This window comes from Theobroma umbraticum, unplaced genomic scaffold, assembly GCF_002168275.2.
Source record: "Theobroma umbraticum cultivar Fairchild unplaced genomic scaffold, ASM216827v3 scaffold_12.1, whole genome shotgun sequence".
NCBI lineage: Eukaryota > Viridiplantae > Streptophyta > Magnoliopsida > Malvales > Malvaceae > Theobroma > Theobroma umbraticum.
This window is the reverse complement of record NW_018397269.1, coordinates 3,895,926-3,911,484: the sequence shown is the minus strand read 5'-3', so window position 1 is coordinate 3,911,484 and position 15,559 is coordinate 3,895,926. Positions and strand designations below refer to the sequence as shown.

General features: G+C 33.8%; 1 protein-coding gene across 2 annotated transcripts; it reads left to right on the top strand.

The window, feature by feature from the left end:
- The first annotated feature begins 1,922 nt into the window (after window positions 1-1,922).
- LOC110425809 (P-loop containing nucleoside triphosphate hydrolases superfamily protein) lies at window positions 1,923-14,375 on the top strand. 2 transcript variants are annotated; one of them, XM_089785210.1, is made up of 18 exons: window positions 1,923-2,226; window positions 2,321-2,467; window positions 3,345-3,435; window positions 3,541-3,659; window positions 3,969-4,159; window positions 4,265-4,475; window positions 6,048-6,285; window positions 6,379-6,803; window positions 6,969-7,104; window positions 7,727-7,923; window positions 8,081-8,434; window positions 8,754-8,846; window positions 8,929-9,147; window positions 10,271-10,510; window positions 11,915-12,124; window positions 12,491-12,760; window positions 13,229-13,432; window positions 13,684-14,375. In XM_089785210.1, exons 1-18 carry the CDS (start codon window positions 2,086-2,088, stop codon window positions 13,846-13,848), a joined length of 3,651 nt encoding a protein of 1,216 aa, XP_089641336.1. In that variant the 5' UTR covers window positions 1,923-2,085; the 3' UTR covers window positions 13,849-14,375. The 2 variants fall into 2 exon arrangements, with proteins under 2 accessions (XP_089641336.1, XP_089641335.1); XM_089785209.1 differs by having other exon boundaries at window positions 7,724-7,923.
- Window positions 14,376-15,559: the final 1,184 nt, after the last annotated feature.

Genomic DNA, 15,559 nt, shown 5'->3' with positions numbered 1-15,559 from the left:
TACCATATCATAAATGATGCAATAGTAGTACTAATATGATATAATCAAACACTAGCATAGATTTTATAAGTGCAGATATGAAAATATCTAAAGTAAGCTAATGATCTTAAATGGGATTGAAAAAGAAATAAAAAAAATACCAATAGGTTTTTAGGATTTAAGACAAAGTGTTGCCAGATAGAAAAGAATTAAATTTTTGTAATTCATAATTTAAAGTAGTAAAAAGAATGTTGTGAAATAGATAAAAAATACCATGTCAATATTAACACATCATTATATTCAACATCATTTTAGTAAGAAAATGTTATATTAGCATAGATAACAAAAAATTTGAATTTATTAGACTGACATCAATTTTTGGAAGTATAAAGGACTTAATTTTCACAAATTATTGCGTAGGAACTAAATCCACCACTTTGCTAGAGTACAATAACTAAGTAATAATTTAACCTAAATTCTTACAATATTTTTCTCCAATTAAAAGAATACTTTTACTCACCTTGTAATGATAAATTCCAACTATAAAATTTGATTTTTTTTTTATTTTCTGAACTTGATTTTGAAAATCCTCAAATCTTACATAAAGAAATTCTTATGAAATTCAGTTCATAGATTTTATTTTCTCTACCAAAAAGTGGCTGCTTATGAAATGAATTATTTATACTAAACTTAGTTATTTTCTAATAAACCCCAGTATAGGAAAATGGTTTAAGCCTAAATATTTATGTAATTACTTAATAATGACATTATATGTTATTATTTAATTATATTATGATTTAATATAATTTAAATATTGGTTGAATGATATAAATATTCATTACAAAATAATTTGGTATGAAGTATTATATTTGTCTAAAATCATAATTAATATTTTTAAATATTAAATTTATTAAATAATTAAAATATTCAATAATTATTTTTTAAAAACTATATAATATAATATAATTTAATAATATTCAATTAATTTATATATTGTTAAATTATTAATACGTTAGAAAATATACATAAAAATTACTTTTTAAATATAACACTAAGCTAGTTAGATAATATTATTAAATGAATATCAATAACATTAAGAAATAATATAATTAATATTAAGTTATGAATAATTAGATAATTTTAAATATTGTATAATATTAATAAAATATATTTTATTTAATATATATTCATTATATATTAATATTAAAAGTAAATTTATAATTAATTTCAAATTATGAGTAATTGTATAATACTAATAAGTAATATAAAATTATATAATCTTAAATATTATATGATATTAATAAATTATATTTTATTCAATATATATTAATTATTTTATATATTTTTCACACTTTTCTGTATTCTAATATAACATTATAACGACATAATATCTAAAAACGTTTTTAAATTATTTAAAAAAATTTAAATAATTCTTTTTTCTTTTATTGCATTTAATCAATATCTTATATTTTTATTTTGAATCAAATAAGTTTTTATAACTAAGGGTTGATTTAGTCAACATAACATTTGTTATTTTATAGCATGTGAAGCTGACGTGGTATGTTAATATGTTACAATAGATGATGATGTGGTATGTTAACATGTCATTATGGATGATGACATAGTATGCAAATGTGACATTATAATATAGTTATGTGACATTTCTATTCTTCACATCAATGCCACTAAGTGTTATATGAAAATAAAATAACAAGTGATATTTTAATTTATGATAATTAATTAATTATTAATTATAAAAATTTATTTGATTTAAAATAAAAATATAAAATTTTAATTAAATACAATTGAAGAATAAAAATTTGTTTAATTTTTTTAAAATAATTGAGGGTTTTTAAACCATTATGTCCATTATAAATCTTATCTATATATATATATATATATATTTTTCTCTTAAAGCACTCGTAATAATTAAAGCGAGCAAATAGAACAGTTGGCAAAGGTTTTTGCAACCTTTTTCCTCATTGGCCAGAAAAGGGTTTTGCACCTTAAACCCATAGCAAGACAAGAAGAAGCCGGAGTTGCTTGGCTTGCCTTCTCATCCACATCGTTACTAGTTCCTTTTCTATTCACCAAGAAGAAGCTGCCATGGCTATGGATAGTGGCGCCGGTGAGCAGTCGCACAAGGCTCACCGCTCTCGCCAGTCTGGCGCCTCCGCTAAAAGGAAAGCCCAAGCCAAAGCCGCAAACAAGAATCAAAACTCTGACCCGAGGCAGCAAAACCCTAAGGTTCCATTGCTTTTCTCCTTTTCAATTCATAACTTCGCTGTTTTGCCTTTAGCTATAAATTTCAATTTTTTTTTAAATTTGATTTTTGAATTAGGCATTCGCTTTTCGTTCCAATGCGAAAGCGAAGCGATTGCAATCACGCGCCGTCGAGAAAGAGCAGCGTAGGCTTCATCTTCCTGTTATCGATCGTTCCTATGGCGAACCGCCTCCCTTTGTAGTTGTCGTGCAGGGCCCCCCTCAGGTACACTTCTTACTTCCGATAAACGGTATATTATTATTCTTTGTTATAATTTGTTGGGAACAGAAGGAAAAATAAAATAAATTATGTTGTTTGGAGCTGAGGAATATTTGAATTTAATTGTGGTTTAGGATATCAAACATGGTTTGTGCTTATAAGAATTAGGCTAAAGTAGAGGTTGTTCTGTTTGTTTTTGGAACAATGGTTACCTGTTTCATAGAGTGGAGAAGAAAGTTATAAGAACATAAAGTCCTTTGCTAATACCCTGGAAAAATGAGCTATTTACATAGAATTGAGAACAGATATGAAAGGAGATGGAGATGGAGAGGTGCAACTTAATTTTGGTGTGAAAATAAATGTTGAAGAGGAAAACTGGTACTCCTAATTTCCTTGTTTGGGCTTTCTGATAGAAGGGATTGCTACTCTAAATTAGAAGTCATTTCATTGTTTTTTAAAGAAGCTTAGATATTTAGGATAACATAGTTTCATCCTTGAGTATGTGTTGTATAGACAGTGAAGAAACTTGGGAAAGAGAGATAGAGAAATGGATGGGGGAAGGAAGTAGGAGAGAGAAAAACAGAAACTTCTATCCATTTTGATGGAATTAGCAAGGATAACACTGAAAACGTGGATTTACAATGTTGAATTTGAAATCATCAATCTTTGGGTTACCAAGCAGGAAAATCCTGAAGTTAGAAATGAAATTCAGAAAACCTTGGAAATTGTTTGTTCCAAATGCCAATTGATGCCTACTTTTCAGTTGTTTTCAAAGTCAGGAATTTTTGTGTGTGTGCACAATTAACTCTAGCTGGTACCATCTAGATTTCTTTTCCCAATGATTTAATGGTTAATAATCGTTGAAAGTTTTACTTGGTGGCAGGTTGGAAAGTCTCTTGTAATAAAGTCTCTGGTAAAGCATTACACAAAGCATAATTTACCTGAGGTTCGAGGACCAATTACCATTGTATCAGGTGGATGATTCCCTAAATTTAGTAGTTGATCCTATTTATTATCTGTTTAGAAAAGTTGTGGAGTTGAGGCTCCCTGTCTGATGTGGAATTGATTGAATATGTTAGGAAAGCAACGGCGGCTGCAGTTTGTTGAGTGTCCAAATGATGTCAATAGCATGATTGATGCCGCAAAGTTTGCTGATCTAGCATTGCTTCTCATAGATGGAAGTTACGGCTTTGAAATGGTGAGATATTGAAAATTTTGGAATGCTTCCCACAGCTTTTAAATTTTGGAAATGATAATCTGCTTTTCTGAAAATTATTATTCTATAAATCTCCTATTTTGAAAATTAATTTTGCATCCTCATGCAAGAACAATCTCCTTTTCCTTTTTCCCTCCATTTTTTTTATTCTGTCATAATCATGAATTTGCTTCCTTAATGATGCTATCTGCACCCTATATGTTCATTTTCCTCTCTGTGCATTTTAAGCATATCAAGTTTTCGATCAATGATATTTTTAATACATTTTAATTGCCTTTTGGTATCTTGTAGGAAACATTTGAATTCCTTAACATATTGCAAGTTCATGGGTTCCCAAAGGTGATGGGGGTTCTTACTCACCTTGATAAATTTAAGGACGTAAAGAAACTAAAGAAAACAAAACAGCGTCTTAAGCATCGTTTCTGGACAGAAATATATGATGGCGCTAAATTGTTTTATTTATCTGGTCTCATTCATGGGAAGTAAGCATCTTACCTAGTACTTTATTTTGATTGCACTTAATGATGAAATTCCATGGTAGCTCACCCTGGTAAGTTTATTTGTTGCTTCTCCCCCTTATCTAACAGATATCCAAAGCGTGAAATTCACAATCTTGCAAGATTTATCTCTGTTATGAAGTTCCCTCCTTTGTCGTGGAGAATTTCTCATCCTTATATCTTGGTTGATCGTTTTGAAGATGTTACTCCCCCTGACAGAGTGCAAATGAATAATAAATGTGATAGAAATGTCACACTTTATGGTTATTTGCGGGGTTGTAATTTGAAGAAAGGAAGTAAGGTATGTCTTATGAATCTTAAATAACAATCATTACCATGCAGCAGTTTAAATTGATGGATACTTTTTAAGATTTAAAAGCTTTTGCCTGTGAAGGTCAGAACTAGAGTCTTTCAGTAACTGGTGATCTATTTGCGCTGCAAGAATGGCCTACGTTATGACCTCAAACTTGATGATGCACATGCTCTAGCCTTTGCCATCTTCTTTTGCAAGAATAATTCAATGATTGTTTAGAATCTTATTTTCTATTCATGTTGTCCTAAGACCATTTCGTTGGTCAATGATATGAGTTTGAGCTTCCTATGTGCTCATGTTGGTTACTGTCCATTAATGTGTTTCTCTTTTCCTCATTTCTTTGTTCAATTTTATGTGATTTATATATCATGTCAACTAAATTGGTGTAAATGAGTATTTTCTTTCAGTTCTTGGTCACCAAACTAGTATTTTGTGTTTTAAATTTTAATTAGGTTTTCAGGTGAAATTTAATTCAGGTGAATAATTATTCGAACACTGATTCTTATATTTATTAATCTGAAAATACTGCATTTTATAATGCCAGTATTTTAAAATTCATTGGAAGTTTCAAAACCTTTGAAAAGCATCTTAAGAGTGTGTTTGGATGAGGGATTTCAACGAGGGATTTCATTTGTAGAGAGTATTTCAAAATTCCAAATAAAGTCATTTTGTTTGGCGAAATAAAGTTGTAATTTTCAAAATGATTGGAATTTAGATGAGAGAATTTGAAGGCCCAAATTTCTCAAGCGGTGGAATTTGTGAAAGTCCATGGTTTTTTACTAGGACATCAAAATTTATTATGTTTCTTTTTTAATGCAACTTTTTTTTCTTTTAACTCTAACCGCACAAAAACTCATTTTAATTATATTTCTTGATTTTTTCCTATTATTGGTAATATTTATATATTTTTTCAAATTTGATGACACTCATAATGCCATTTTTCCCCCTTTTTTAGTTTTTCTATCCCTAACATCATTATTCGTTTATCTTATACACTCAAATTTCATTTAAAAAAAAATACTTATTCAAACAATGCAATCATAAATGATTTATTTGAAATTGATGCATTTTAAGAGGCCTTCTTTTGGAAATTTTTCAAAATTTCAAAACTTCTTGTCCAAATACATTCTAATGAAGCTCTTAGGATGGGTTTGGTTTTTGTTTAAACATTATGTAGGCAAATATTCTGCATTGCTGGTAATCTGGCTGTTTTACATACTTGCTTTCATTATGTTTGCTCCATTAAGTAGTTGTAGCAAAGTCCACTACCTATATGTACCTAGAAAAAAAGTGCACTACCTATAAATTATTACTAAACAAAGGTAAAGTTCCCATTTTGAAACAAGTATAAAAATATTGTCATTACTAGGTAGGACTGCAGATGGATTGTGCTATTTGGTTGTTTCAGTAGATCTGTTTTAAGGACATTAAAAGTAACCTTGACAACAAATACCTTTTTCTATTTAATCTTTTAAAGTAATATATAGTTATCCTAATCTATGGGAAATGACTTATCGTAATTTTTGCTGTACTTAAGTTTCATATATAATTTGTGATCAGGTCCATATTGCTGGTGTTGGAGACTTTAGTTTAGCTGGTGTTACAGGCCTATCTGATCCTTGTTCTTTACCATCAGCTGCAAAAAAGAAGGGATTGCGTGACAAGGAAAAACTTTTTTATGCCCCCATGTCTGGACTTGGGGACCTGTTGTATGACAAAGATGCGGTCTACATAAACATTAATGACCATTTTGTTCAGTATTCTAAAGTTGATGAAATGGGGGCTACATTACGTAAAGGTTTAAAATCTCTTTCATGTTCTCGGAGTTTCTGTCTTTTGTTAAAGGTATATTTTGGGTAAATCCCTCACCCATTTCTTTCTGTTTTTATAGGGAAGGAACAAGATGTTGGGGAGGCCTTGGTGAAATCTCTGCAGAATATAAAGAACCCAATTGATGAGAAATTAGAAAAGAGCAAAATTTCCCTTTTCAGTCAGAATCCTAATGGCTTGTTGGAAACTGAAGGTCGCAAAAAGGATTGTGACAAATCACCAAAGCATATTCGTGATATAGAGCCTTTGAAGCAATACCAGCCTGGTGAAGAAGATGATGCTGCTCTGGTTGATGAAGAAAGTGCTGACAGTGATCTGGATGGTTCAAAGTCTTCAGATCTTGATGATGAAGGTAACAATTTTGATGAAGAAAACGCTGATCCATCAGAGAGACCAGGTCGAGTTATGGAACAGGTTGAATTTCACAATGGTAGGAAAAGGAGAAAGGCAATCTTTGGAAACAGCATTGATCATAGTAGTCTCAAGGTAATTAATGCTGATTCTTATTGTTTGTTCTGAAAGAGCCATAATTTTATTCCACAAGGTGTAGCTGGAACAGTCATGAAGCAATATTCTTTCTTTCTCTGCAATGTGTTATTAAGGAAGTATTGGTGGGAAAAACTTTTGTTTTTTACATTCACTATATTGCAGGTTGTAGATGAAGAGAATGCAGATGATGAATATGATGATGATGATGAAGATGAAGACGATGGAAGCGATGAAGACACCCAGTCATTTTTAGGTTCAGAGTTTTCAGATGGTGATAACAAGGATCTGAAGTCTGATGGTACTGTTTATTATTTATTAATTTAAGCTTACATCCGTATGCTGGTGATTACTTTATTAGCAGCTTCTGCAAAATATATGGACTCATCCATCACTGACAGCCATGATTCTCTGAGCTTGTGTGTAGGAAGTTATGTTATATACAAAGCAATATAATGAATTTTGGGTAGATAACATCTGAGTTGTCCAAGGGCTAGGCTACCCAACTTGGCCCACAGGCCCTGCCAATTTGGGCTGGACTTGAGCTTCATTTTTTGGAGTGCCCAACTGGGTCCAACATTAATTTATTAGTAAATAATAAATTTTTGTTTAATTTTAATTGAAGAATATATTTAAAAATGCTAAAATATTAATATAAAAGACTTTTTTATTATCTTAATGATAAAAAATACTATCTAGATGACGGGCTGGGCCAGGTTCAGGCTTACTTTTTCAGAATGTTGGCTCGATTGGGCCCAGCGCTTGGACACCTCTAGATTCACAGTCTATCAATTGTGTAATTTTTAAAGTGAGTATATCATTGTGTTAGACTTGTATTTTGCAAGTTTTTGTTTATTTTTTTGAAAGATTTGCTAGTTTTTGTTTTGATTGTAAACTCCTTTTTCACGATGTCCTTCCAGAAGATGGCATGGGAAACATATCAAAGTGGAGAGCATCGTTGGTAGAAAGGGCGGCTAAGAAACAAAATATAAATCTTATGCAGCTTGTATATGGGAAATCTGCATCAACATCAAATACTTTTATTAATGAAGTGCAGGATGATAGTGAGAATGAAGAGAGTGATGATGAATTTTTTAAGCCAAAAGGAGAACAGAAAAAGGTCTGTCCTGGATGTAACTTGTGGCATGACTGTTTTTTAGTCTTTCAAGTGTTGAATACTAGAGATGCTCAAGTGTGCCATCCCGTTGACCATCATATTTTTACTTATTTTCACCTCTCTCATTGTTATTATCATTATTTTTTTGGTATTACTGTAGAATTTGAGAGAAGGATTAGACAGTGATAACATCAACACTGAGGACTGTTCCAAATCCACAAATTATTCAGTGCTTAAGAACTGGAAAGAGGAAGAAGTATATGGGAGTGTTCGTGATCGTTTTGTCACTGGTGATTGGTCTAAGGCTGCTCTCAGAAATCAAATGTCAGAAGCTAAAACCGAAGCAGAAGATGATGTGTATGGTGACTTTGAAGATTTAGAAACTGGTGAGAAGTGCGAGAGCCATCAGAAAGATGATTCCAGTAATGGTGCAAGCCAGAACAAAGATGATGCTGCAACTGAGGAGCGGAGGTTAAAAAAGCTAGCTCTCCGTGCAAAATTTGATGCTCAATATCCTTTTTAATTAAAGTATTTTGAATATAGTGTTTTGTTTTCTTATTTTATGCTTGCTTGTCTCGATCCCTACCTGTCATTGGTGGTAAATTCTATTAATTTAGAGGGGCTCGGTTGGAATTTGCTTCTTTCATTGGCCATTTCTGCCCATGTTCTCATCTGTGCCTGAGATTGTTGCTTCCACTTGTGCATTTCTCCAGACAGCATGATTTTCTTCTTTCCTTACAAGAATAGTTTAATTTTGGTTTCTGTTCAAATGGGATGCATCAGCTGGAAACTGTTTAAAGTTTCTTTTGTGACCTTAACTTACGTTTACATATGATGGGTCTGAATCACCAGAAGAAGAAAGTGATGCACAACATGGGTTCAAATTTCACCAAAGTCAAGCAAATGACAGTGGTTATTATGACAAGGTAGACCTTGTGGCATTTCTTTTGATCAGATATATAATCTAATATTAGGTTTTAAGCATTAAATCATTCCTGGTTCTTCCAGTTGAAAGAAGAGATTGAACACCAGAAACAAATGAATATAGCAGAACTCAATGATCTCGATGAGGCTACCCGGCTGGAAATTGAGGGATTTCGCACAGGGATGTACCTAAGATTGGAAGTTCATGGTGTTCCTTTCGAGATGGTTGAATATTTTGATCCCTGCCATCCCGTTTTGGTTGGAGGAATTGGTCTTGGTGAGGAAAATGTGGGATACATGCAGGTTAGAATATGCTAAAGATTATTAATAATGTGCTATTGCAATGCTGAATAATTTTCTGCTCTCCTGTTATATATTGGGGTATTTTATTGTTTTCAACCACCTGTTGGGAGATGTTTTACTTTGTAATCTAGAGTTCTATCTTGTCTGCATCTCTCATGCCGATATCTTCCACTAGCTTTAGGTGCTTCCTTTATGTGTTCACTAATTCAGATGTCTTTAACTTTGTGAGTTATGGTTCCTGCTATGAAATTTGCAAGAAACTAAAGTATGTAGTGGAAGTCTCATGATTGTCTTCCATGTCAAGTCATTGGTGCTTCTGGTGGAAGAAAGGTTCTTACCACTTCATTAACTATCTGAATCTAAAAGAAAGAAGTTTTTCGAATTCCAAAATGTGAGAACTGAATCAGTTAAAAGCTATTTCTCAGTTTTTAGTGAGGTAATTTTAGTTTTATATATATTTCTATTTGGTAAATGTACACTTTCCCCCTTTTTACTGTTTTCCATTTACCTTGTGTTTCTTTCTTTCCTTTTCTCTCTTTTTTTTCCCTTGGCATTTGACACCCTATGACATCGATTGAGTTTAGGCTTTTCATGTATGACTCTTTCACCCATTGCCTATTGGTTTTAGATATATTGCTTAATATTGTATTAGAGCTCAAGTTGTTTGTAACCCCTTATTATTGTCCATGTATTCAATTCATATTTTTCAGTTGCTTATATGGGGTTTAAAAGTGAGGGGGAGTTAAATGGTAATATCCCACATTGGTTCTGTTTAGCGTTGGGTGTGGCATTATGTTCAAGTTGGGCCTTTCCCCTATTACCAATTGGTTTTAAACTGGATCTTAACGATTGGTAATTTGTTTTTGGTAGTAGACTTTAAAACTAAAAAATTATTGAATAAGTAAAACTTAGATTTGAACTAAAAGGTTGTCAAATCATAGAATTCTACAAAACTTGGTGCATATTTACTTGATAAATTCTTGATTCTATAAAATAACAATTTGGTAGGAATATCCACATTGCACTTTGATTAAGAGATTCTCTCGTAATTCCAATGGTTTTGTATTTTGTCTTGTTGAAGAAAATATATGTATTGTAAAAGCTCCGTTTTTTCCCCTTCCAGACAAGGCTAAAACGGCACAGATGGCACAAGAAAGTGCTGAAGACTAGAGATCCAATAATTGTTTCAATTGGATGGAGGCGTTACCAGACCACCCCAGTTTATGCCATTGAGGACCAGAATGGAAGGCATCGCATGCTCAAGTACACTCCAGAACATATGCATTGCCTTGCAATGTTTTGGGGCCCCCTTGCCCCACCCAAGTCTGGACTGCTTGCTGTTCAGAATTTATCAAACCATCAGGTGACTTTTGTCAATTGTACATTTCATGTTAAGAGCTTTTGCCTCATAAAATTATGGAGCAGGTAGGGGTGATGAAGTGATAACATGTATGGATCTTGATAAAACTTTGTTACTATGGTAGTTAGAATTTCATAGTTCGTATATTGAGAAGAGTACTTCAAGTTATTTTTTTTTTTTTGAATAGCAGTACTTCAAGTTATTGACATACTTGGACTTGTAAAGGGGGGGTATGTGGATCTGAAAATTAAAACTATGTTACCATTTATTTATTTTTTTGGTTCTGACAGATCAGCTGTACACATAGCTACATATTTTTCTTTAACTAAATTACATGCAGCCTTAAAGTCCTTTAATTTGAGTATGGCATGTAAAACTAGAAAGTGAATTTTTAACAAGGGTCCTGATGTTTCTGCTGGTTGCTGAATTGAAAGTGTCAGAACAGAGCTAGTTATGTTATTGTACTTTCTGGAAATGATGATATATATTGCTAATCTTCTCCTGAAACGTAAGATTTGAGTTGGGGAATCTCAAGGTGTTGTCTTTATTTGATGTTTCCATGATTTAGGAGCTTACATAGGCTGCTTAATTTCTGTCTCAGGCAATTCTAATAATTTCAGGTTTCCTCCAAATTGCTACAGCTGTAGTCATGAGTCTTCAATCAGTACTTTTATTAATGTCTTTGAGGTTTTATTAACGGTCCAGGTGTTTAGCAGGCAACCTTTATCTTATTTTCGATCTTAGGTTTTTAAGTTCTAGAATTAATACTACTGAAAGCCCCTACATGTACATACTGAAAGTCTCTATATGTGCATGTAATCTTTCAATTAGTGGAGAACAAGTGTCCTTGGAAAAATTTCAGCAAAGCCTTGAACTATATTTTAATCTTCTTATTGGAGATCCAGCTTTGTTTTGGATCTAATTGCAGCCCCATATCATTTCCTTTAAACCCTAGAGAGGCCATCTGTAAGATCCCAACTGAACACTCATTATTTGACCATCAAACTTTACCTCTGATACCAAGGTTTATGTTCACAACTCAAAGTTGAAATCCATAGATAAAATTCTTGGCTGTGGCCTAAATATTGTCCTTTTAATTTGATTCAATCCTCTGCTGCTGTTGGCGTAGGAATTTCAGATGTTTAGTCTTCCTAAGAAACAACCTTTTTGATATTCAAGTAATGTTTAAATTTCTTTATTTTTGGTATTTTCATGATGGTAAACCAATCTTTAATAAGCCTAACTGTAGACCTTTATTGAGCTACGGTCCACAGATGACTTGGTAAAGTTGGAGCCTTAAGTCCATTCTAAACCTTTGTTTCTGTCGGGTTCTGTTTCTTCCCCTTGTTTCCTTTATTATCTCGTAGTTTTCACTACTCACCAAGTTGCTTTTATTTGGCATGCCAGGCAGCATTTCGCATCATAGCAACAGCATATGTACTTGAGTTTAACCATGCAGCACAGATAGTGAAAAAAATTAAGCTGGTTGGTTACCCCTGTAAAATATTCAAGAAAACAGCCCTCATCAAGGATATGTTTACTTCAGATCTTGAAGTAGCTCGGTTTGAGGGTGCTGCAGTTCGAACTGTCAGTGGGATCCGTGGGCAGGTGAAAAAGGTATGTTTGTTCATGTAGAAGTTGATATTCTTATGACTATTTGTATTGTGTCCTCATAGATTCTTTCAGTTGCATTTACTTTTGATTACACATGCTTGCCTTTTGCTCTAGATTCTTTTAATAAATGAAGAAAGTGAAGGGCAGACAAGTAAGCCAGCCCAGCACTAGTCTTATTTGAGAGTGGCTACTCTAACTCTAAGTTGGTAAAATGTGGAGACATGTCCCGCTATCATAATGCTTCCAGGATCTTGCTTTGGCAAGACCATAATAAATCAGGGTTTTTTGTTGCCTTTAACACAATCCAAATAAACCTTACTCCTGCTGAAAAGAAAATATGCTGAAAACTAATGGTGTTTATCTTCTCAGGCTGCAAAGGAAGAGATTGGTAATCAGCCAAAGAAAAAGGGGGGGCAACCTAGGGAAGGAATTGCAAGGTGCACCTTTGAGGATCGGATTTTGATGAGTGACATAGTCTTTTTGCGTGCATGGACTCGAGTTGAAGTTCCTCAGTTTTACAATCCATTAACTACTTCATTGCAACCTCGTCAAAACACCTGGCAAGGAATGAAAACTGTAGCAGAATTGAGGAGGGAACACAATCTTCCTATTCCTGTTAACAAGGATTCCCTCTACAAGGTTTTTTTTTTTATTTTTTTTAAATTACTTCTTATTATTAATATGAGGCTGGTGATTAGAGCTGGCTATTGGGAGGTTGGGATTTTGGGTTTTGAATCATTTCAGGTTCAGATTACATTAAATTTATTCCATTGACTTTTTAGTTATTTCTGGGGTATCGGGTTTGGTTTTGGGTGGGTCTTTCAGATTCAGATGAATGTCGGCTACATTTACTTTGCATTTAGATAGCAGTGGAGTTCATGTGCCAGATTTGGCAATGTTGGCTTTTTGAGTAGATAGACGGGAGTTGGGTTCGCTTTTGGACGGGTTTGGTGGGTCATTAAAAGTCAGCTTTTGCTACCTCTACTGGTGATTATGTTGGACCTTAGGTCTTCTAGTCACCTCCTGCCACCTCCCAAAAGAGGTTTCTCTTTGTTTAGAATCTGTTTATGTTTATTGTTTTTATTGTGCTTATATTTGTGTTTACAGCCAATTGAGAGAAAGCCAAGGAAGTTCAATCCCCTGGTCATTCCTAAGGCATTACAGGCGGATCTTCCATTTGAATCAAAACCCAAGAATATACCTCATCGGAAACGGCCACTTCTTGAAGATAGAAGAGCTGTTGTCATGGAGCCTCATGAACGAAAAGTTCATGCTCTTGTTCAGCACCTTCAGTTGATTAGGAATGACAAGGTTTGTGATTCCAGATACTGGCTCAAATATCTTATTTTATCCCTTGCAATTTCAAATAAGTCATTTGCTTAAAGTAAATGTAGAGCTAGGTCATTTGCTTAGAGTAAACATAGAGCTAGGTGTGCATCAGCAATAGGAACAAGTCGATGAGCTCTCAATGGTTTGCTCACCTGCTTGATCAGGCATTTATAACTGATGTTAATTCCCATGTTGAAAGGTTTTGTATCATCATCATTATTGCGAATTTGCAGATGAAGAAGCGAAGGCTCAAGGAGGAGCAAAAGAGGAAAGAACTTGAGACGCAGAGAGCAAAGGATGAGCAGTTGTTAAGAAAGCGCCGGAGAGAAGAAAGGCAGGAGAGATACAGGGAGCAGGACAAACTAAAGAAGAAGATCCGGAGGCATGCTGAAGCCTGATTGTTATTTTGCAGGAATGATTTGAGGAACATAATCCTATCGGATCTTGCAGACTAAATGTGATCTTTAATCAGTTTTCTGCCCATCAACTATGGCCTTGGTGGTTTCTAATGAGTTGACATTGGTGTGTACTGGTTGATGTGGATTGTTCATGCTGACTGCACCTTCTGGGTTTTGCCTTCCTGATCATTTCCTTGCAGATAAATCTTGCTACGTGAAAAGGTGGCTTGGCGGGTAGTTGAGTAGCCTAAGCTTGTAGGGGGCCTAATATTTCAGATGTAAACCAGGTAGTTCCTGCATATGTGCTAACCAAATTTTGCCCTAAAAATTTTGATGAGATGTTTGCTTTCACTCTGATTTGTTATAAACTTTGCAAAAGTGCAGATCCTTGGATGCACACATTTCGATTCTACATCTGTACCATCTATCACTTAGTAGCTTATAAATGTTCTTAGTCTTGCGAATTTAAGAATAGGGATTTATCACATTCATATCAACATAGTGTATATCTTTCTTTCTTGTTTTTACCATTTATTCCACCAGAAGTTACTTGAAAGCGTATTTGTGAAAATGTGATTTTAGTTACAAAGTTTTAACGCATATAAGATGTTATTTATTCATTAAAAAAATATAAGAAATTGAACTTGAATATAGAAGGGAAGCTGGGGGGCAATTGGATGAGTGGTGAATTCAAGTTGGATAATTTTGAGTTTGGCTCTACGTAGGCTTCGGGGTATGGTACAGTTATTGTCAATTTAAGTGGTTGTAGATTTCAGCATACAAATATTTGATTTAATGGTAAATGTATGAGTTTTTTATTCAAAAGAATGGGGTTTAAATCTCCTATTGTAAATGTAACATCCTTGATTGTTTTGACATGACCTATATGTGATATGGGTTAAGTTATTGAAGAGTGAAATTTGAACCCCACTGTGTATGCATGTGGAGTTTGTGTATGAACTATATTGTAGAAAGAATGATCTTGAAATTGTTGTATATTTGGAGACTTCTTTAATGAGATGTGGATGTGTTAAGTGTAGGAAGCATGCCTTATGATACTGAGGCAACAATTTTGCAAAATTCTTCCAAATCTATGTTATTAATCCTCACTCTATTATTCAAATTATAAGTGCATGGGTTTATTCTGGTGACTATGTGAAACATGGCCATATCCGCACTTTAACACCCTTTTTTCATATTATGGTTCTTGTGGGTGGAACGTAATGATGCTAAGCATAGGAACCTCGGTATGCATTCCAATAGAGTTGTGTGTAGAATCTTGAAACTTATGCACCAATTATTTCTTGGGAAGCAATTACAGAAACGACAATGGTGGGGAGATGTCCAAATAGCTCAAGCATGGGGCCTAGAATTTCAGAAGACATCGTCCTCACCTCCAAAAATTTTCTGTTGGCAAAAGCCATCAATAAGTGAGTTTAAGTTAAATGTTGATGCGGGCTTCAAGAATTTTTAGAATGCTGCAGGTGGTGGGGTTTTACGTGATCATATTGGGGCCATGGTATTTGGCTTTTCTGAAAATTTTAGAGCTAAAAATTCTTTACAAGCCCCACACAGAGGTCTTTGCCTATGCCAAGAATATAATGCCACGAGACTCTAGATTGAAATGGATGCTATGGCCGCTATCTGTTTACGTTAAGGAGATGTCAGAGGTTCACATGACATTAGGTACTTACTGTTATCTATCCGACAG

Bases quoted from the DNA above. Each gene is read 5' to 3' on its own strand.
- LOC110425809 (XM_089785209.1), top strand. From the start codon at position 2,086: ATGGCTATGGATAGTGGCGCCGGTGAGCAGTCGCACAAGGCTCACCGC. The intron at 2,227-2,320 runs GTTCCATTGCTT...TTTTTGAATTAG, and splicing joins CGAGGCAGCAAAACCCTAAG to GCATTCGCTTTTCGTTCCAA. The intron at 4,476-6,047 runs GTATGTCTTATG...ATTTGTGATCAG, and splicing joins ATTTGAAGAAAGGAAGTAAG to GTCCATATTGCTGGTGTTGG.